A 24,569-nucleotide genomic window follows, 5' to 3' on the forward strand; every position below is an offset into this window, starting at 1 on the left:
TTGAACTTACAAATGCTGAAGGCAAGAAAAGGACTCCAAGTTCGTAAGAGCGGATCATCAGTTGTGTACCATTTTTCTCCAGAGCTCCCCAAGCTGCTTTAGATAGATTGGCACTGCAAAGAAAAACAAAGCATTTCAGTGAGGCATAATCTTCACAGCAGAAATGCTTAAGTACCACAGCTGCAGCAAAGCACTTCGAGCAGGAGAACTTCAGTCACAGTAGCCTTTTCATAGAAAGCAATTTGGGTGTTATTCCCTACTGCTACTTTAATAGTACAGTGGGAGTAGCAGAGACAATATACAGAAGGGTATTAATACACATGTGGATAATTATACAAGCTTACTTATGTCATAGAGATCTGTAAGACAAATTCACCCTTTTTGAATCTTCTCTGCACATTTCAGAAAGGAACCTGGTATTGGTAAGTAGCTTCAATTTGATGACTTAGAAATATTAAAGGCTAGCTCAATTATGACTAGTTAAATTATACTACATTTAGCACAAAGCATTTTCACAAGTGTTAAATTATCTTCTGCCCTGGACATTTTGTTCTTTGACACATCTATGAAAACAAATATTTATTGAAGAGGCATTTTTGTTTTAATGTGCTGTTCAGCACCAAGTTGTAGTTGATCCTTCATCAGTATCTGCTATGAAGTAGATTGGAAGTTCAAAAATAAATGCAATTCTGTTGTCAAAATCTACAACAGAATACAAAGCTTAAACATTACATTTTAACTGACAGATATACTGGATGCTTTTTGATATTAGGAAATGATGAAATAGAAGAAACATGAGAAAAAAAATAAAAGCAACCATGAATTTCTGTATTAGGTAGAGTCAGCATCACATTTGAATGACATAAATCCTTTAAAAAGCACCTTAATCACTACTACTATTGCAGGCAACAGTATCAATGAGTGATGAAATTTAAAGAGCCAGAACATAAAGAGGAAACAAGATTAAAGTAACTGAGTATTTAAGAGTCAGGATACAAAGATCATGATCTATAATATATAGGGTTGCACAAAAATCAGTTTTGGCAAAACAGAAACGTATCTGTAGTTTTCATTTACAGTAAGACATTCACCCCTCACATCAATAAATTTCTTGCTCCCTCTTTTGGCTTCTTTAAAAAAAAGAAAACAATAGAAATAGAAATACAAAGCTAGACTTCAAGCTAAACTGCTGAACAACTCAAACTGACAAAAGGTCAGATTCCAAATACTAGCTTGTTTTGTAGCAATAAGGTAGCACAAGGATAAACTTAGGCTTAACCCATATCTATTTTGTATAGACCAGTACATTCATGTACATGTGCTAAAGAATCTCAACCCAAGGTTTAAAAATACCTATCACTTCATAGAATCATAGAACAGTATGGGTTGGAAGGTACCTTAAAGATCATCTAGTTCCACCCCCCCGGCCGTCAGCACGGACCCCTTCCACTAGACCAGGTTGCTCAAAGCCTCATCCAGCCTGGCCTTAAACAATTCCAGGGAGGGGGCATCCACAACTTCCTTGAGCAACCTGTTCCAGTGTCTGACCACCCTTACAGTGAAGAACTTCTTCCTAATATCTAATCTAAGCCTACTCTTATCCAGTTAATAACCATCACCCCTTGTTCTATCACTACCTGCCCTTATGAAAAGTCCCTCCCCAGCTTTCTTGTAGCCCCTTCAGGTACTGGGAGGCTGCTGTAAGATCTCCCCGGAGCCTTCTCTTCTCCAGGCTGAACAGCCCCAACTCTCTCAGCCTCTGGAGAGGTGTCCTCATAGGAGAGGTGCTCCAGCCCTCAGATCAAACTCATGGCCTCCTCTGGACTCGTTCTAACTGGTCCATGTCTTTTTTGTGTTGGGGGCTCCAGAACTGGACACAGTACTCCAGGTGGGGCCTCATAAGAGCGGAGTAGAGGGGCAGAATCACCTCCCTCGACCTGCTGGCCACGCTTCTCTTGATACAGCCCAGGATACGGTTATTGGCCTTCTGGGCTTCAGTTGATGTTGAACCACAGAATTGGCAGTTATAGCTCAGACAAGATTTTGGTGCAATTGACAATAGTTCCAAACATAATAATTTTACCTTGCAGCCACAAAAGGGGCAGTGCAGTGAAGCAGCATTAAATATGGACAAAAATTCCTATCACTATAGTATTATGGCAGTAAATCACTTGGCCTACAATTGACAAGAATTACATAGGCTTTGTATAGGACTTTTTTTTTTTTTTTAGGGAGAGATGTATGGTTAGTTGTTTACCTTGTCACTAAGAACCATGCAATCTTCTGAAAGTCAGGAGAGGGTCTCATGTATGTCTTAATGTGAGGTATAGCATGACTTCGACCCGAGATTTCTGCTGACCATTTGCTAGAAAAAGAAAAGGAACCTTTTTCTTATACAGTTTTATTCTGAGGTCTAAAAAATACTTACCATACTACAGTGCCATGTTTTTTGTAATACGACCCTATACTTGGAACATTTAATACTTTTTTTCTGCTACAGAAAGGCTGAAAATACTTTATTTCACTGAATTTTTAATCCTGAAATCTAATCTTACTAGAAGCCAGAGGAGGGCAGGATTTTTTTTTCTTCTTTACAAACAAACCAGACAGATATTCTCCTCAGTGTATCAGGCTCTCCTAACAAGTTCTTCCATTCCTCCACTCCAGCTAGGACTCTAGAAACTAAGTCCAAACTTCCAGCCAATATTTCTTCTTTGAAGACTATCAATGGTTATGCCTTTAAGCAAAAGAAGCTTGGCACCAAATTAAACCTCACAAAATTCCCCAAGCTTATTATAATTTACTATGCATGAAGCAGAGGCAGGGAGATACTGACAGATTGTTGACACTATCCTTCCTCTTCCTTTTTCTGTGCCCCTAAGCCACCGAGAAATTTGAGGACTTAAGAGAGTAGAGGCCCTATCTATGTATTTGGGTAAAAACTACTTTAAAACAACGTGATAGTTTAACTTAGCTGGCAGCCAAGCAAGACACAACCACTCACAGCCTTCCCCCACCTGCCCCCTTCACCCCTCACCCAGGGAATTGGGGAGAGAATTGGAGGGGCAAAGATGAGGAGACTTGTAGGTTGAGATAAGAACAATTTAATAATTAGAGTAAAATAAAATTAAAAGAATAATAAGAGTAATAATGATAAATATATATGAGTGATGCACAGTACAATTGCTCACCGCCCCCTGATAATGATCCTGGAGGAACAAAAAGAAACCCCAAAATCAAAGTCACAATCCTGGAAAAATGAGCCCAAGCGATTCCCGAAACAATCCCCCCCTTTCCTGGTCAGCCCCAGTTAATATAGTGAACATGATGTAATATGTTATGGAATATCTTATTGGCATATCCAGGCTCTGGTTTTGGTTGTCATAATCTTGTTTCCCTAATTTAACATTCTCTTCTAAAAGGCAAAGCAAAAAGAATCAGCTCTGAAAAAAAATCTCTTAAGTGAACTGTGTTTATTTAAAAGCCTAAGACGACTGAAGTGGAAGGGCTGGAATTATTTACCTAAGCTGAGTTTCAGGACTAACTTTTACATGAGTTGAGTCAGGATGCTTTGCAGTTCAGGGGTCAAGATTTACTTATTTTAACAACCCTATCCTCCAAGGAAGGGAAGAAAACTGTTTCCGAGACCTGGTCCTGTGTTCCTAAAAGGCAAGAGCTGAAACACTGTACCCATGTTTAGAGCAAACTAGAGTTCTTCCTATTTTGATGCAAGTCACGCTGAAGTCTGTTTCTGAAAAATAGACTAAGATGTATATGATACAGAAACAGCTAATTAAACTTGTGTTCCCCTACAGAACTCTACACTTCACATACTTACAGACTGTAAGGCTATACCATAACTCAACAATTCTTGTTAATAGCTTTTATCTCACAACTGACAATTTAGGCAAACTTTAAGGCACAAAAATAATTATGTAACTGCAGTAACACTGTAGAAATGAAAACCAGGAAAAATAGTTGAACTGGGAATTGAACACAGATTTTCTTTAGATCTATCTCACTGCCTTACTCAAGGACAAACTTCTCCCCCTACTTTTAAGTGCGATAATTTTGAGACGCTATCTCAGTCTGCTGCCTTTTTGCCTCCTTATAATTTTTGAAAGATACAATTAAGTACCATGTTTTATCAAGAGTACTACTGCTTCTCTTCCATTTACATTTTACAGTAATCTAATTGCAGTTAGTTTCAATTACAAGTGATTGAAACTGGTATTCCAGAAAGTTCAAAACAGAAAGATAAACATACATTTTGGCCATATTTTCTTTACAAGCACAGCACAAATACGTAAGGACAAAAAGGGGGAAAGAAAGTTATTATATTCTTCGATCAGGTTTGGTTGTTCTGGGTTTGGTTTTTTTTTTTGTTAAGTAATTACTTCACTGAAAAACTCAGATGCTTTTACTAAAAGCATTATTAGCAAAGAAGTATTTAAGAAGTGTTTTCCCTTTAGTTTAAAAGTCTGATTAACTCCAGACTGCATAATGAAACTATAAACCAAAAGAACTGGAAGAGGTTTCAGAGGGGTACAGTATCTCATTTAATCTATTCTTAATACAACTAAATTTCAAATTCACCATGGAATATTCCTGGCATATTTTAGGAAAAAAAAAGCCAAAACAGATTACAAAAAGCCTGAAGTAAAATACAAGTGCGGTTGCTTTGCACAGCAAAGATGACAACATATGTAAATATAACAATTTCAGGCATCTTCTAGTTAAATTGGTTGAACACATTTTAAGCTGTTAACTTTTCAACAGAATGGAGCTGGCAGAGAGAGGATGTACACAGGACTGATCTCATGTTGCAGTAAACTTCAGGCACATTCGGTCTCAGAGATAAATATGGCAAATTCAATTAACTAGCTTTAAGAAATTTTATGGAGCCAAACCACAGCTTGTAGTAGTTATTTTTTTGACCATTAGAGGTCATGGCACCTTGTAAACTAAAAGCTCAAGTGTGGGGTGAAGAAAAGGTATTATCAGAATCTGAAGAGTAAACGTGGTTTTTTTGATAGTTTTTAAAATTCTTTTACACTCCTAGGACTATAACTCCTTATCACTACTACTGCTGAACTCTGACTTTAGACCACTAATCCTGATACTTTTACCAATAACTTGCAGCTACCTCCTCCATCTCAGTTTTTTGTGGCACTTCAGTCAGATTTTTTTTTTCCTTTTTAATTACACAGCCTCTAATGTAATGATTAGGTGCACTGAAAGAGGTAATCTACTTTCCAACTCTTAAAACACAACAGCTTTTTGTACCTTTTGCAATCCAGAAAATACTTTGCACTCACTTGCACTGCACTACAAATTTGAAAGCTTATAAGCAGTTGCTTTCATATGTACTTAACCACTAAAAAAATCCATACTAGAGTTTTGCAAGTGTTTGATAAATTTTTCTTTTACTCTGCAATTAATTTTTGAGTTTGAAAAGGAAACTTCTCTGCAATCACAGTGCATTTAGCTGGAAGACATACAGCAAGTATCAATTGCCACCAGTGTCTGATATTTCTGGCATAAAAGAAGCAAGACACAGGCCCCTGTACAAGTGGAACTACTGAGACAGGGAAGCCAGATAATACTAACGTCCTGAAACTTCATCTGTGCAGACACACTCAACCCATAAGCAGAGCCAGGAATAACTCAATTTTCTATACCACCACCTCTCTCATCATTTAGTTCATATAGTTTAAATAGTGAAAGGGCTTTCCATCTCAAGATACTGTCAGCAAGGCTTGAACATAGATAAAAACTCACACAGTCTCAACCATAAGAGAACAGTAGGTCCTCTGTGTAAATGCTCCATATCTCTCATCTTTTATGTTAGGGGAACAACACTAGTTCTTCAAACTGAGAGAAAAGATGATTATTCTTCAAAACTCCACAGTCCTAAAGAACACATAAAGCTCTAATACAACTGCGATTACAGGCTTGTCAACAGCAAGTGAAACAAGTTCTTATCAAACCAATCTCTTCCATTCTTTGAAAATAAAAATTTGACAAGGTAACTGCACAAACATAGGGCACGTGGCACTAAAAGTCAATCAATTGAAACGGATATTAAAATACAACATTTTATGTACTGCTAAAGCCAATCAACTGTTTAAAAAAACCAGCAATTTAACAGAAATCATTAGGGCTAGTGTCTCATATTACTGCAGAGTAAGAATTTGCATCTGGGTAGTCACTACAGAGCAATCATGCAGGGCCACTTGTCATCTGCAATCAGTTCGACAGATGAATTTAAAACAGCCTTTTTATTGCCTACGCAAGATCGTATATGCCCAATGAGACAAGTATGTGGGTGTTTTCTCATTAAACAGGAATAAAACAATGAATGGTCTCATTATCAAGTAATGTTCTTTGCACTAAGTAAGAGACTAACTGAAAAAAGGTTTAATTTTCCTTCCAATAAGATTCTCATGAAGTATATGCTTATAGAAACCTGAAATAAGGCTGCACAAACACCCCTAGTTTTATGATCTCTCCACTTTTGAATGAACAAATCTTGAAGTCTTGAAGGTGTTTGTAGCTTTATTTCTTTGCTGAATGTGCTCAGAAGGCACACTTCAAAGGCAGGAGACACAAAACCTCAAAAGCTTTCTTTTCCAGTTCCATCCCTTGGACATTGACCAGCAAGGCTCACAGCAGCAACCATGTTCACTCCAGAAGGGAAAATGCTTTCTGCAATCAGCAGTTGTATTCTCAGCCCTCTGAACATATTTGCAACTTTACAAACTCTTACTTAGATAAGAGTAAAGTATCTTACCAGTGCAACCTCCACCTGCAATAGCTAAAAGTTTCTGCTGAAAGGAACAGGGAGCTATGGTCTTGTAAGAGTTTACCAGATTCAATTTTTATCTTTTTTTTAAATTTGTCTAAAACAACTTTTCCCATTGTTCTCAAAACATGCTTAAGTTTTTAAAGATGCAGCCTGAGGGAGACATCTGGTACGGGATGTGGTAGACTGTTAGAATCTGGCAATATTAGTAGCAAGTGAAAACAGATTCTTAATGGAAAATGTCAGGCACCTTTAAGAAAGAAGATAATACTGTAAGGGACTGAGCAGCAGCAGGACAGCTGCACTCAAAAAAAACAAACAAAAAAGCCTTCCTAACCCTGTTGTGGCACAGTTGAAACCCTGCTAATACTGAGGCACAAGTGGGAAAGTGAAATACAACTGTAAAAAAATAATTAAAAAAAAATAATAAAAAAAAAAGGAGGCGGGGAAGAGAAGAGGAGTAACATTATTCCAGTTCAGAGAATGAAAGCTTAAATAGAAATTTACAGAATCCCAAATGTGGTAGTGTCCTCCCTTAGCAAAAGTATCTATCCCATATCATTTTTACAGGTAAATAGCACATTTTGACTATGTTTTGGAGACAAGAAACTAAAGGTTTTTATTTTAAGGAGTTTAAGAATATCATCCTTCTGATTGCTTCCCCTTAATTTGCTTTTAGCACTCAAACATTACAGTATTGTAAGTTTAAACACACAGTCTAAGAGGGAAAAAAAAACAAACAAAACAACAAAGAATGGAGTTCTACTTACTTAAAATAGGAATGCAACCACAGCTGTTTCTGTGCTGTCTGTATACTGTATGGAAGCGAGCCACCAGCTTAAGGAAAAAAAAAAAAGAGAGCGTACTTTTGTTTTTTGAAAGACGTAAAAGCAGCAAGCATCTGGGGGGTCTGTTATCTGTACTATCCTCATGACTTGTTTCCATAAAATGGTCTAAGTAGTATAAAATCATATATAGGTTTGGCTTTTTTAAAATTCTTATAATTTAGCAAGTTCCTAAACACTATATAGCAGACTTGCACTAAGAAAAAGAGAAACAATATACAGACTATAGAATTAAGCCCTCTTAGAAGACAGATGTTTCTGGGTAACATTTTGTTATGATACCACTTGATATTAACAGATGAGAATCACTACCCATACAAGCTAGAAGGAAAAAACCAAGCAGCTTTCAGCCAAAAAAATCCCACCAAACCATCAAACAACATTATTTTTAAAAGCAAGAACTTCTTTGAAGAAATTGTATTAATATTGATTTGGTCTTTGGCTAATGCATGTTGTGATTTCTTGAAAAGAATTTAACAGAGGAATCAGCCATGTGAGTTATATTAGCGTTGCGCATTAAAAATATGATGCAAAACCCACTGCATTCACCCTGTCCTAGTATCAGGTCCTTATGGAGCCTTCAAGAGCTGTACTATTCTCAGGGATGCACTAACTACAGGACTCCATTGAGACGTTAATTTCCACAAATAGTGTTATGTAATTCACCAAGTTACTTCACAATATGAAATAAATGACAGTAAGAAGTCATTGCACAGATTGCATCTCTGACTTTCAAGAGTATCAGCTTTGCTAAACAGCTGCTGTAGACAAAAAGATGTATTTCAAAAGACCCTAACTTACTTGTGGAAACCACAGATACCCATAAACTCACTGGCTGCAATTTCTACATATGTCTGAACACTGCTCAATTCAGAAGAGAGAGCTGAAAGCATTCTTGCTAGCTCCATGTTCAAATTCCACCAATTGTTAAAAGAGCTCAACAGCTGCTCCACTTCCTACTACACAGGAGCATAGGTATCCAGCTTGGAACAGGAACATGGATTCAGCAATGCCAAAGAATCAGTGAATCATTGAAGTTGTAAGCACACTCTGGAGATCATCTAGATTAACTCCTTGCTCAAAGCAGGGTCAAACATAGCACATTGCTCAGTACAGTGTCCTCCCAAGTTTGAGTATCTCCAAGAATGGATACTCTACAATCTCCGAGCAACCTGATTCATTTAAACATCAGAAAACATTTTTGCTGCAAGAGTACACTGTATCTCAATTTATGTCCATTGCCTCTTGTTCTTTCACTGCTCAACCTGTAAAGAATTTGCCTCTATTCTGCATCCTCCTATCTGGTATTTATACATATTGATAAGATCTCCCAGAAAAGTTCTTCTCCAGATTGAAAAAAACATCTAGCACTCTTGGCCTCTCCTTGTATGACAGAAGCTCCAATCCCTTACCCATCTTTATGGCCTTCTGCTGGACTTGGTTCAGTATTTCCATGCCTATCTTGTAGTGGAAAGCCAACAACTGGACACAGCACTCCAGATGTGGTCTCACCAGTGCTAAATAAAGAGGACAGGTCACCTCCCTCAGCCTGCTGGCAACATGTTTCCTACTGCAGCCCACGATGCTGTTGACCTTCTTGCCAAAGGGATGCACTGCTTGCCCACCTTCAACTCAGTGATCGCCAGCACTCCCAGGTCTTTGTCTGCAAAGCTGCTTTTCCCCAGTCAGCCCCCAGTGGGTACTGGTGCCTAGGGTTATTCTTGCCCCAGGACAGTACCTTGCATTGCCCTCTGCTGAACTGCGCGAGGTTCCTGTCAGCCCATTTCTCCAGCCTGTACAGTCCCTCTGAAAGGCAGCACAATCATCTGACACATTAACTACTCCTCCCAAGTTTGTATTATTTGCAAACTCATGGAGAGTGTACTGTGCCCCACCATTCAGGTAATTAATGAAGCTATTAAACACACGGCCCCAGTATCAATGCTTGGCACACACCATCACTAGTGGCTAAGCTCCAGCTGGCCTTCATGCCATTGATCACAGCCACTGAGGCCTGACAGTTCAGTCAGTTTCCAATCTGCCTCACTGTCCACTCATCCAGCCTGTACTTCATCAGGTTATCTGTAATTATGTTTTAGGAGACAGTGTCAAAAGCCTTATTAAAGTTAAGGTAAGCAACATCCAGTGCACTGCTCTCATTCATCAAGCCAGTCATCTCACTGTAGAAGGACATCAGGTTAATTAAGCATAATTTCTCCTTTATAAATTCGTGCTAACTATTCCTGATCACCTTCTTGTCCATCATATATTTGGGAATGGTTTCCAAGATTCTTTATTCTATCACCTTCCCAGGGATCAATGTGAGTCTGACAGGCCTACAGTTGCCCAGATCCTCCTTCCCACCCCTGCTGAAGACAGGACTTCAGTCAGTCTTTCTTTCAGTCCTCATTAATCTCTTCCAGTTGTCTCCACCTTTTGAAGACTAATCAACAATGGCCTTGCCCTGACATCAGCCAGCCCCCTTAGCACGTGCAGGTGTAACCCACAGAAGCGCTCGCTTTTGAGAAACAGAAGCTTCAGTGCATCAAAATACTTTGGTACCTCTTCCTCTTTCAGGCTGGCTAAGACCGTGCTTTCTATACAAATACACTAACTTCATGAACACAAACATGGGAAGACTGAACAGAACAACTGCATATTTTCAATATTAACAAATGACTAATGAGTAGCAAGTGAAACACTCAAACTTGAGTTTTCTGCCAAAATTAAAGTATGAGTGGTGTTAGAACAGTGGGCAACAGCTGTGTTTTCCTACACAGTGACACATGAACATGGCTATACAGACTTAAACATTATATACCAATGCTCAAAGCTTTTTCTATTCAATCACAACAGAAGAGCTGGAGTCAGAGCTCCAATAACAGTAATAAAAGGATTCTACTGCCACCTATTCTACCAATTTCTCAGCAAGATGACAACTTCAGGTTCATTCAGCATCAACCACTGAAGTGATTTTGCAGGACATGACTACAATAAGCTAATAAATGGGGGTTCATCTGCTTACCAGGATAGCCTTCCAGACTTTGCCTCACATTGTTCACAGTAGGATAAACCTTCATGGAAGGGGGAGGAAAAAAAAAGTAATTTTAATAACACAGCTCTAAATACACAAGCTATCAATTTTCAAAAAACACCTTAGAGAAAACTTACTTGAGAAAAAACATTAAAAGCTTCATTTTTCAGAATGAATAAAACTACACTGCGGCTTAAAACTAGTCATAGGCCAGTAACAAAGATATTTTACCTCTCTTGCAGAACTTACCAAAACTAGCTAACACGACTCAAACAATCCCACTTCAGCCACTTCCATGGTGGTCAAAGTAAGCCCTTAACATTATTTTATGAGGTGTTAGATTCACATCTCAAATACAAGTATGCAGGGGCAATTAGCACATGGTAAGGGCAGAGTCTGATAGCATTTTTGTCCTTGATTTACCAAGCTCCTGTCACAAACTTGTTTCTGTTCCTCCCCTTAACTGTGCTAGTAACCTGATCAAAATAACCAGGTTAGAAAATAATTTGGTTTAGGTATCAATGACTCAGAGTTCAGTTATATCTCAATAGCAGAAACAGTTGCATCTACAAAACTCAATGGAAGACAAGCTACGAGAATATGATTTTGATTAGATTATATATACACCAGTGTCATGCAGATGGAAATTATGATTTCAGGATGAAAATGACATTAATGTCTTCTAAAAGTTAAAAGCAAACCAATGACTAAGATTTAAACAACAAATGAATAAATGTTAAATAAAGGTCAGTATCATCCAAAAGACATACCAAATGAATTGGAACATCACATTTAAGGAGAGTTGTCACATTGCTGCCTGCAGCCACCAGGCTCTCCTGGAACTCTGAGCACAGCCATTTGGACCCATCAGCTCCCATTGAACCAATGCTTGAGAACTGTCCAACAACAGGCCAGGATTCCTGTGCTGGTTTTGAGGAAGCATGCTCCTTCAAAAGCTAATGAGGGAAATTAAAACATTGTCAGCCTTCAACAGACGAATAAAACCTTAATTAAGGGTTTGATATCACTTCCAATACAATAAATCCTCTATAATTCACTTTTGACAAGAGATTAGCATTCATACTATCTATTTAACTTTGCAATAAAAAAGTCATCAGGCTCTCCAAATAAACTCACTGTTCCTTCCACAGAAGATCAAACATCACAAGTTTTATCCAAAAGCACTGAAGCCAACCATTAAAAAAATGGGTAGAAAGAATGCTAGCAGCATTTCCTACAAACATGAAACATCAGCTTCAGAAGTCACAATTAAACAACTAAATCTTTCTGTATTTGGTGGTTGTTGGCCATAAAATTCCTTGCATATCCTAAAGCCTCAACTACAATAGAAGCCCAGAATAAGAGAGGAAAAAAGAACAATTGAAGAGAAAATTGAAATAATCCTTTTAGAGGAGTTCTTTAGCTGTGAATGGAATTTAAATTCATATCAGAAACAGATGGATATAGAAACATATTAAATTGTATGTACTATCTACCTTTTTCCCCCTCTAGAGAGCACGCAGAACTAAATGGCTTCAGTCACCAGTGTAGTGCCACCAGGTCTAAAAAAATAATCTTTTTAATCATAGGTGTTTTATTTTGTTTTCACTCAATGTCTTACTAAGCAAAAAAACCATGTAGGCAACATACATCAGAAAGGAGAGGTCTCAAAGAGTAACCTTCTGTTGAAAAGCAATGTGATATAGACATTTTGTAAGTCACTAAAGTTTGCCATGGACAACAATTGAATTCCATGTAAAACTCACAATGAAATTTGAAATAATGTCACTTCAGCAGAAGATGCAGGTTGAAAATTCCCCAATTATAAGAGGCATTTAAAAGATGACATGAAAATACCTTACCCGATTCAAAATATACACTGAAAAAGAAGGGGCCCTACAAACTTGAGATAAGCCATAATGGTAAGTCTTCATACAAGACTGCATATCTAAATAACGTGGGAGGAGATGGGGGTAAAAAAAATTCATGTTCCTAATTATTCAGCTGATTAAAAAAAATAATAATAATGAAAAAATAAAATAAAGATCTTAGAAATGTAGTAGAACAAAACTAAAAATCTGACTGAGTTGACAACATCAGCTATGTGCAAACTGGTTTTTAATTTGACTTTTTTTGCCAGGTCATTAGGGAACAAGAAACTGTAACTTTAACATTTAAGTAAATAAAATAAGCCTGTTCCCTATGTGCAGGAAAGTCTTTATCAACACATCGTTCCACAGTGAGTGCCTTTGAAGAAGGTTGTATTTGGTTCCCAGTCACAGAAGACTGGATTTTGATAGTGTCACACTTGTTAGAAACACCAACAGCAGACAAAGTCATTTGAGTGATGGTGCCTCTTCAAATATCTGTAGGCACATGACAGTTCAGACCACAAGCTGACCATGGTAGTAATGCCCAGGAATATTATGTGCAAAGTCTACACCACCTTAGGTTGCAAGCTTATGTTATTGCTAACTTAAACTGTAACAATGTATTAAAAGATTGATTACTAATCATAGCTGGAAAAATTGAAAGGAACTAAAGAAAGCTCTCCAAAATTCTATTTACAGTAAAAAGGATATTAACAAAAAAGTTTACAGTTTTATTACCTTTCTGAGCCTAAGATGACCCCACTTTTCTTTATCACTGCCTTGATATCGTCCAGGCGTAGAACCAAGCAGATATACTCTACAGAAAGAAAAGAAGACCACCAAGTTACTTGCAGCTCTGGAGTGTTTTGGTTTGTAAAGCATTAAGGTATTTAAGCAAAACCCATCAGCAAAGTTGAACATAAAAGTGTAACCAGAAATATTTAGTCTTTCACACATAAGATTTACAATACAAAGAAAAGTGGATTTTCAGCTGCATTATTTATTATTAGCCTCCTATACGGTTGTCACGCACCACCAGGGTGTTCTATAGCACAGATAGGAACTGCATCTATTTCTGTGCACAAAAATGCAGAAGATGGATGATTTTAGCAATAAATGCTTATTTGTCACAGAATTTGGCATGTAATTTTGAGTAAAGCCAATTTATTGCTACATCCAAATCAGTAGATTTGGGTAAGAGATTTCATTTGGGCACTTAATAGCTCAGATGGAAAGTACAGCTTTTTCAACTGTCTTCCTAATAATGGTTTAGTAAGCTGTTTGACTTTGCCCTGAAAACAGAGAAGAGACCTGCCCACAGTCACAACCAACAGATGGTTTAAGAAACTATTCCTTACTGCATCTCATGTCTAGCTTTATGCACGAATTAATGTCTCCTACATACTTAATATGGCAAGGAACTGATCCTTATCCTAACAAGTGACTCTTCCCTAACCCATGCATAAACTTCCATCACCTAGGCCCCAGCCAACCTGTGTAAGTTCATGCAGGTGACCAAGTGTGTAACAGCAGCAGCTCAGGCTGTTATCTCACCTGACTTTAAGGTACATGCTCCCTTGTTTCCAATTTGTTAAGACTCCATGTAAAAAAGCACATTTTTTGTTTTATACATTAAACTAGCAAAAGGTTTCAGCCTACTTCCACCACAGTTTATGACCTTTTTCAGCTTTTCTTTTCAACAATATTTTGCCAGCTTATAAAACTGCTATTAAGCAGAGATTTACACACTCTGAAGTAAATAACACATTTCAGTGGAAATCTGGAATGTATCTATCAGAATTAAGCATCCTGAATTATTTTAAGTAATATCAGCAATGTGGTATTAGAGAAGACTGTTTCAAGACAAAGTATGTTATTGCTTAACATAACATTGCCTACCGGAAATAATCCATGCCTGCAACAGGCAAAATTCTGTACATACATATACAGATTGAACTTCCCCTTAAAAGTACAGAAGCCTATTCTTAATAAAATCCCCATTACAATAACCTTTGCTTACATGACCTCTCTTACATGACAAACCAAATACAACTCAGTTTTTCCCACTGATAATTTTACTGGAGCAAATATTTAAGTCAGACTGACAAATGAAACTGAGTCCCTATTATTTACATCTACCTTCTGTCAAGTTACTGTTGATGCACCTTTTTTTTCATTCCTTTAAAATATATGTTTCTAAAACTAGAAGTTGGTCAATTCAACATAATCTGCATAAGACAGATTTTAAAAAAATACCTAAAGTTAGACACATGTTTAGGTCTGAAACAAGGTAAGCTTACAAAACAAACCTGTGGTCTAACAGATCCTCACAGAGATGTTTAATTTTCTGGGGAAAAAAAGCATGCAAGTTACTTATAAACACAAGATAACACATACCTTGTCTCTGATAAATCATGTTCTTGAATCAGATCTATCCATTCCTGGAGTGTAGGAGAATTGTAAGCCATCAAGTAACTTATTAGGTCAGATTTAAAATTAGTTTCAGATTCACCAGCAGAACCAGCTGTTCCCTGAGGTAGCCTTGGATATAAAGGGCTTAGCCATATTCTAAAAACAAAGCCACAAAAACAAGGACACCACACTAACACATGGCTTTCAGTGATTAAAGCACATCTGAAGGTCCTAAATGAATACTAGACAGATTTATTGTGATACTAACTATAAAGCAACTTGCTTTTACTTCACAATTAAAGAATCACCAAGTCTTATACTCAATACCATAAAACTAACACTTTCAAATGGAAACAACAATCTCAACACACTTACATCTGCATACATTTACAGCTTTCATCACTGTTACACAGGCCAGATCCAGATTTACCAACCTGTAGTCCTTTCATCAAAATTTTCTGTATGAATAGCACACTGCAATGCATTCTGCTAAGCTACTAAGTTGAATAATGACATAGAACCAATGAGGGCACCTGGAAGTTCTGCACAATTTGAAGAGCAGCCCACAATGGTAACTTGCCTCTCCAGAACTTCCATCAGAATGAAAGAGGGTGTGCAGGGAAAACACACAGGGAAAACAATTTGCATTTCTTTCTAGTCACACATTATTGAAGCCATGGAAAACAAACGAGAGGTCCTGCATTATCAACTTCACAACATGTTGATCCTATCCCTTTGTAATTCAGAAGTCTATGAAGCAGATGCCAGTGAACCATCATATTGCCGATACTGCGTGTTACTGCAGTGTGCAAAAGCTAAAAAGAAAAATGTTTTTCATGTTTGACAAGTAAGGCAGCTTCTTAAGCATTCCCAAAAGATATTTTCATGCTGTCTTGACTTTCTGAAAAGCTAACTGCCATAAGATACTAAAGCCATCCCTAAGTAAAAGATTTAAAGGAAAAAATCAGTGGTTATATTTTTGCCACTCAAAAACCCTTATGAGAGCTTGCCTCAGACAACTGAAAAGCCTCAAAACCTTGCCATATTTGATGACAACAAAATGGATGTCAAGGTGACAGTAACTTCTGAAAAGTAATTTAAAGTTAGTTTGATAAAGAAATCTTATACCCTGAGTTACTGTGGAGATCTAACTAAAAAGGCTCCCATAAAAATAGCCAAGACGGTGAGGGGCCTTATTCTATCACGTTACTCAGTCCTATTTTTTGTGCTCTAAACAAAACTCTCTCCCAAGCTGGTGTTAAGTTAAAAAGGATACTGGGTGGATACTAGGGTCGTCTACTGTATTAAGGAACCAATGGTGCCCAACATTTATAAGGTTATTTTCTAGACGCAGTCATAGCAGAAGGAGAACATCTCCACATTCACATTATTCTTGCAGTATTAAGATAATTTCTAAATAGCTGCCTTATATTTGTATTAAATGTATTTTATAGCTTGGTAGTTTTTTCATAAAGAGACAGCATGGTATAATAAGTTATCTCGAATCACTTGGACTGAATTTAAGGGAACAACCAGCTCAGGACATAATTTAGTTTAAGCAGAAAGCAAGGAGGGCTCAGGCCTAGACAACTACAGCCATTCCAGATTTGTTATTTTTTGCTCTATCTTAGCAGTGTAAGACTTGTACTGGATCATCTGAACTAGTATCCTGTCTCCAGAAGTAGCAGATACCTATGGAAAGTATTAAAGTAAACATACACCTGCTAGAGATTATTGCTTACCCTTGAGTTTTCTGGTGCCAATCTTCAGCAATAAGATTGGATGTATGTATCACAACTCGAAGACCTTCTTCATATAACAACAACATCATTTTCCTTCAAAAAAACAGATAAATAACACTTCATGTGTTTCAAGTACACTGAGAATAGGACATAAATTAACAACTCATTAAAATACTTTAAGATAATTATTTTCAAAAGATTTGTTCTGCATAGTGCACTTGGACTTCAATCCATGTGCATGCCAAACTTGCATGGCAGTCATTAGACTATCCCCATATATTTGTCAGCAGCATCATACGATATATTCCAGACTAAAGCTTAACAACTCATACAACTGACATCCCAAAGCAAAAAGGAATATTGGCTGAATACTTTCTGTATTTTTCACATTCTTCAGGTAAACTTACTCCTTTGCAGATAGCTAAAAGAAAGAATTAAGGAATACTAAAAGGGCTTTCTTATAGCTGAATTTATTAAAACCTAGTTATCTTCTCTTAAACTGACAACTTCTAAAACAAAAGAAGGTATGTAGATAACTAACCATTGGGATTGCAGAAAAGCTATTTATCTACCATAAATCTAAACTCAAGCTACAGCACAAAGGAATTTTAAAACTAGTGAGTTAAAAATAACATCTGTATTTTTTGTAATATAAGTGCTAAAATTTTCATATACAAGTTTTCAATAGCTGTATAAAGACAGCATATCAATATGACCCTGAAGGATGAGATGGCTTCCATAGAAACCAATGCTAAAGAATGAAAGCTATAAGGAATAACATGTTTATTTTCATTGTTGTCCCATGGCAAAATAATGCTACTCAAATCACATCAGGCTCAAATTTAGACAATCACTTATTCAGTAATTTCTGCTTTTAATGTTCAAAGTTCAACAGACTAACACTCAAGTACCTGTACATGCTTTCCTGTGCTCACTGCATAGTTTATGCAATATGCAAGACTCCCTAACTATAAAATAGTTCCCCACATCTGTGTTATGCCTTGATCTAAGCACAAATTGAGTTGACAGTAAAATAAGTATTTTACAGGAAAATAAATTGCAAGATTAAGGTATATAAAAGTTATAACTGACCAAAACACCGCTACCTCAAAAAAAAAAGTCATTGACATGTAATCTAAGTTTCACATCATACAACAGGAACGACATATTTAAGTATTTATATTTGATGTACTAAAATCTGTTAAGTTTCTCTTGGAGCAAAATTGTTTCACTACCCATCAAGATCTGATTCACTGGTCTGCTACCCACTTGTGTTCCATCTGCAGTGGAATATGTGTTCAGAGATACACTACCCAGAACAACCATTTAAACTTAAACCCTATAGGGTTGAAGAACTGTAGCATTTACCATCACTATCACTTATTTATCCCAAAGTCTGGTGGAGGAGAAAAAAAAAAATAAAGTTGAGCATACAGAGAATGAGAGCTACTGCTAAAACTGCTTAAGTGAAAATAAGCTAAAGCTTTAAAAATTATCAGTTTGAAAAAAACAATCTCAACTCCTTTTATGTCCTCCACTAAACCTGAGAGAGAAGCAAGATTCATTTTTAAAATGCTGACTTTTCCTTTATTTGTATATCCTTCTCCAAACAGGCAATAAGGAGGTCAGTTTGCTTTCTACCAGAAACAGACGTACCTTAAGTGGGCATTACAGATCAATGTTTTAACATAAGGTGATGTTTTATAAAATGGGTTCTACAAAAAGATTGACTGAAAAATACTGCATTGCCCCAGAACCAAAGATCCTCACTACCAGACATAAGATTAAATCTGTTCTTATCCATAGCTTGCAATCTACAAAATTCCCTTTGCGACACTTCCATAAAATTAAATCAAAGGTTTTTTTCCTTTGAAAATACCCCCAAATTCAGTAATTATTTTCAGATAATACACGTTAACTGCAAAAACCAAGCAGTAAGTCAGTGTTGTGTCCAACCTGCTAACAACTGATCAAGTCTGCATTTACAGCTTTGGTATTAAGGCATGAGTTAAGAGCCAGGACCTCCAGTTCACTGACTTTGCCTAACTTGCACATCTTACATCTGTCTAATACCTGGCTTGTCTCCTTAAACTATCATATCAAAGTACAAAATAATTAAGGAAATTTTTCTTTTAAGACTGTGAAACAGACACACATAGAACATGAAAGATACTACTTCTAAATTTCATCAAGAATTATGTTTTCACAAACAGTAATCTATCTTCCTATCCCATAATCACTTTAAGCCAGCAGACACTAGTTACTAGTTCAGTCATGGTAACTGTGTCTACCAACTCAGTGCTCATCTTTAAAAGTTGAACTTTCTGCTTCACAGTTGTTACTTACGTGTGGTGAGTTCCAAACGCAATATCCAGCTTAGCCTATAAAATTAAAAAGTTGACCATTAAAAATTCCTAATGTGCACTCTTAGATGCAAGAATGTTAAAGGAGGAGAGGTGCTTCTTTATTTTGTTTCATTTCACTGCTCTCTAGTGGACCGATCACAGAATACATTATTTTTCCACTCAACACCTTTAAATGTATTCTCCAGTTTCTAGAAGTTAAGACTTTAAATGGCAATGCAACCCTCTGCTGGAACTGCTCCAGCAGAATTTCTGGTCTCTTACCACAATTTTTTCAGAAATAGTAAGCCTTGCAGAAAAGGACCTGAGGGTCCTGCTGGACACAAAGTTGAACAGGATCCAGTAATGGGCCCTTGCAGCAAAGATGACTAATAGTGTCCTGGGCCACAATGTTGTGTGTGAAAAGGAAACATTATATGCAAAACCATTAATTTATTGTTAGCATACTTGAAATCTTCATCTGAAATGCTCACTACTCCGTAACTCAGTGCAAAAACCTGATAAGTATAGCACACAGCAGCCCAGAAATTCTGGTCTTGAGAATGGACTGTGTTTGGCATCAATACAGCAATCTCTAGGAAGCTCAGGGTTACCAGACTGCCCGAGAAGGAAGGAGATTCCAAGATTATTCTCTTCCTAACAAAGAATAAGATAACCCCACGATCAATAACATACCCCACCCAGCAAAATCCCGAAACGCTGGCAAGTTGCCATAACCATGTCCCTCTCCCAGACTGAATACAATAACTTTATGACTCAGGGACAGCAAAAGAGTGAGCATAACATCAGAGAAAATGGCATGTGCCAGGAAGTGTGCTCATAGCAATTTTAACAGTATTATGGAGACTATTTGTAATGGTATTTTCTTGTGTAAAACATATTTGGACAAATAAAAATTCCTTCATCAGACTTAAGACTACAGTGACACTAGGATCAAGTTCTACACTTTACAAAAAAAGTGCTTCCCTTTCAGCCATTGCAAGAATTTGAGTGCAACATGTTAGTGGAGAAGGTGTGCAGCTCATCCATGAGCCCCATGAAATTTTTGTGGGCAGTTGTTCTGTGCAAACCTTTTGTGAGCGACAGTCTACCAACATCACAGAAGACCAGGAACATAGTTACTATGTTCCCATGGTCCTGGTAAGTATATTCCTTAAAGCATAACAACAAATTCTTGTCTCTCTTAATCCAGGAGATTTCTGAGATGGTTTAATTTCAACCAAAGGAAGATACAAATGTTAATTACCTGACAAAAGCTAATGTTCTCATAAGGCCGTGCTTGTGCAAGCAGTTCAGCTTTGGATTCTCTCTTTTCGCCATGAACTATCAACAAGGGCTTCTTCCTTAAATAAAAGGAGATTACTATTAAAACATCAGGTGAAGTAGTAATCAGTCTAAAACACTCCATCATGTAGCTATGACTGCTGGCCCCTAAATTTGATAACCTAGCAGGAAGATGGCACTAAAATCCATATGCCTTATTAACTAACTCAAAAAGGCAGTAACTACAATAGAACTTCTAAGAGAAAGACACTAGGAAAAGTTTAATGGGGGAAAAAAAAAAACAAACCACCAACAACCAGGAAGCACAGAGTAAATTAGACACCAAAATAGAAACTAATAATACAAGATCTTGTAAGGAACTGTCTAGCTAGAAACAGATAGATAAAGCCTCTCAAAAGTATTGATATATGCAGTGTGGATCTAAGACAATTCAATCATTGTTACCTTACATAGAAGATGGGAAGAATGATAGGGAAAAGGAGAGAGCTAGGGTCTATTCTGGCAATAGTTTCATGTTCACTTCCTAATATTCTGTTCCACTGCTTTTCCAGTAAAATGCAAAAAAAGGAGACAAAACTGTATGTCATACACTCAGTTCATCTGCAGTAGGGTGCAATTATCAGAACAGAATTTCAAGCAAACAAAAGAATTGCTTTCATGACAATATCCAGCAACTCCAACAATATCATACCCATGACATATCCTGATCATTTGTGCATAGTTTTCTTGTTCCCTTCCTACATTCCCTCCTTTATCTTGCATTACCTTGCTCTTGGCTCAGTGAACCATACAGCAGAAAGCTTCTTGTTCCATCTTTACAGGTCACCTACTGCACTGTCATCATGCAGTAGGTCCCACAATGGGACCTCCTAAGTGTTAATTAATAAGAATCAGAAACCAGCCATAGTGAACTCTTGACCATTTAACAGTCTTGAAAACAGGCCAGAAATCAATAGAGACCTACAACTGTGGAATAAGCATACAAGGAAAACCAAGAGTCTACACACACACAATTGGTAACAACAATTTGCAACTGCAAACAAGTGTTTATCAGTCAGTTTTAACACCAACTTGCATGAACAGAATGACTTGGGAACTGTATCGTGTCATCTTCATAAAATAAACATACCTGAATTCCTGTGGATACTGTCTTACAAGCCACGCCACATCTATACAGTAGTTAAACTTGCATATAAGAAAAAGAAAATACACAAATTAAAAAGAAAAAGCAGAGTTTGTCAGAGCAGTGAACTAAAGCAAAAAAGCTTTCTTTGTAAAGTCATCACTCAATACCACTTACATCATCCACAGCATGTTTTAAAAACAGGTGTATTTTTCAATTTCACATGCTCTCTTTCATGTCTCAAGAATTCTTGAATTAATTTGTTATTCAAAAACATGTATTAGTGTTCATAAAATTTAACATGCATACAATGGAAAAGCTTTGGTTCAGGACCCACCTGTTTGCCATGTGCTTATACCATGAATCACAGCAAAAGCTTCCATGCAATAAAACATCCTTCCTAGATTGCAAGGCTTTTTTTAAAAAAAAAACCCCACCTCCTTTACAGGCATATAAATAAGCATTTTTCAGTTGTGCATGCCCCAAAAACAGGAGAGAGAAAGCAGTCTTATAATTGCCTGAATTCTAAGCAGAACATAGGGTGATTTTTATATTTCAACAAACTGTTGTGCAGTTGAAAACATTTAGAATTCCCTCTGTATTTTCACAGAGTTCCCTGCTAGTATCAGCTACACAGCACAAACATGGATTATCAAGTTTAAGGTTAATAAAGTGAAATAAGCAAGTGAAATCAATTTGGCAAACAGAGAACTCACCTGAGCAGAAGATATGAGAGTTCCAAAAAGAGGAGATAAGATATCTATTAAAAACAATAAAGCATAATTGAGTAAAAAAAGAAAGGTCAAGTGAACATTTCACATCTTCAACAGTTTGATAACTACCACAAGTGCCAGACTGTTCACAGATTTGGTGTAACAGAGACATTCACAATTAAGTCTACTGCTTTGACTATTCAAATCACCAACTCCTTTGTGAAACCCTTATGTTTATAAAAAGCATTAATCCTATAGAAGTAGAAAACAAATTTTAAAAACTCATTAGGAGAAAGACCAAAATCATATGGAGAAAGGGACATCAAACTACTCTCTCCCCTATAGAAAGGGCTTGAAGAACTGTGGCAGAGTAGAAGCAGTAGGGGCATAGTTAATGCTTAAAGATTTACCTGTTGCAGACTGATTGTTGGATATGTGTATCTTTAGTTCATTTGTGGTAACACAGGAAACTAATCTGACTGAGAATTTATAACCTCAATAAATGAAGCACAGCAGCAACTTGAAAACATATCCTACAAATATCCTCTAGGATAGACAAAATATTACATGCCCTATCTCTACAGAAATCTGGTTTTGTAGGTTAAACAAACAAAACACTCAGCCCTTCCACCAGCCTAATTAATCACCTAGCAGGACAACTAGGCCCAACAGAGGACAGGCTAAAAGGCACCAGGAATGCACAAAGCAGATAAAGACATAAGGAAGCCTAAAGCAAGGAGGTCGCTGACACCAGGCTGCCATCAACAATAAATGCTCATAGGGAGCACATGGCTTTGAAGAAAAGTTACAGCCTAGTGGTATAGCTCTTCAGTCATTTGTTCTCCTTCAACTAACCACAATTTTTTTCTGCCTCATTTTACTGTATTTCTGTGCTCAAATCTGTTATTCAGGCTTGTTTCTGATTCTGTCTTGTGATTTATGAGATTCATTTCTGAATGAGGGGATGTTTACAGGTGCATAGAGCAGTTCCACCTTAAATCAAACTATAACTACACTACAACTTCAGCATCCCTGAAGCATTAGTACTGTACACCAAAGACTTCACTCCATTTGACTTATGCTCACTTCTAATTGAATTTAAATAGGCCCCTGAATCCCACTCACAGAACTTCAGAAGTACTATCTTGTACTGCATCAAGTAATAGTGAATTACTAGGTCCAAACCACTCAGCAGCATAAAGACAAGTGCTAACAGCTACTCAGGGAGCAAGGTGAGGCATCCAAGAAAAGTACCCCTTTAGGAGCCACGAAGGCAAGCAGTCTTCCTTAAATTAACTCACATGGAAAGCAGCACTATATGATTTGCCTTGACTAAATACACATCAGATCTGTGCAGCCTAACTCAGAAGTTGCAACAGAATCAGTATCAGCAAATTATGCTTTATACACTATACTTCTAAAAGAGAAGGGCAAAGATATAAGAACCAATTCCTACAACTTGCACATTTAGAATATGAAGCCTCAGTCACACTAAGGAATACTTGCATTTTAAAATACCCACGAACTAAAAATAAGCATTCTTCTGCAAACAAGATTCCCAGAAGCCCCCTTCTGTTGAAGCCACTTGTTCACCTTTTATGTGCAGGGCTCCAGAATTATACCTCCGCTCGATTCCTGTGACTTTAGTGAGAAAAAACCTGAAAGGGTTTCCTCTATTCAACAAATCCCAGGTATCTTGGGCTTCACTGGGTGTTTCATCATACTCCTCTGCTTTCTGATTCTCTGAGAGTTCATCATCTTTGCAAAGATTCACAGGATGTTTTTCAGGTCCATCACTCTTTTCTTCTTTCAGTGTTTCTTTGTGACCATGCTTTTCCTCATCTTCAGGCTCTTCATCACTGCTAGAAACACACCAGCCTAGGCCTTCTTGGCTAGTTCTCTGTTTTTCTGCTGGAGGTATTTCTGTAGAAATTCTCTTATCACTGAGCTTTAGGGGAGAAGCTTTTCTCTTGTGAGCTGCTTTCCTAGCTTCAGAGCATGGATATTGTGGCCCACTTGTTCTGCCACGTGCAGCATCCAATAGTGAAGATGTAGATGGCTTTTCACTGTCAGAATTTTCCTCAGTACTTTCATCACTGCTAGACACTGTCCATTTTCCATGTGCATCTTCCTGAAGCATGTTCCTAGGGATTAAAAAAACAAAACACCAAAAAATTTTGTGCGTTTTTGCTGTTTTCCTTCCTAGTTTCCATTTGCTCACTACCAGGCAGCCGCTTTGCCTTTTGTATTTGGCAGAATCTCCACGCAGCTTCCGACTCGGGAAAGTTTCACAGCGCACAAGGCTCGTTTGTTTCTGTGCCCAGGACACAAAGAAACACGTGTAACGGCAGCAGCAGCCGCCGAGCGGGGAGCAGCC

The 24,569-nt window shown here is 37.4% G+C and overlaps 1 protein-coding gene across 1 annotated transcript; it reads right to left on the bottom strand.

Moving 5' to 3' along the window:
- On the bottom strand, positions 1–24,332 carry TDP1 (tyrosyl-DNA phosphodiesterase 1; the record flags this gene model as incomplete). The annotated part of the gene is made up of 13 exons (XM_010171722.1): positions 23,786–24,332; positions 22,196–22,239; positions 21,486–21,541; positions 20,319–20,415; positions 19,056–19,090; positions 16,710–16,802; positions 14,953–15,123; positions 13,294–13,372; positions 11,455–11,640; positions 10,676–10,724; positions 7,576–7,642; positions 2,258–2,365; positions 1–113 (listed from the first exon to the last, which is right to left on the bottom strand). Coding segments are annotated over exons 1-13 (1,645 nt in total), but the record flags the coding sequence as incomplete, so codon positions are not given.
- Positions 24,333–24,569: the final 237 nt, after the last annotated feature.

Source organism: Antrostomus carolinensis, unplaced genomic scaffold, assembly GCF_000700745.2.
Source record: "Antrostomus carolinensis isolate BGI_N321 unplaced genomic scaffold, ASM70074v2 scaffold18357, whole genome shotgun sequence".
Classification (NCBI taxonomy): Eukaryota; Metazoa; Chordata; class Aves; order Caprimulgiformes; family Caprimulgidae; genus Antrostomus; species Antrostomus carolinensis.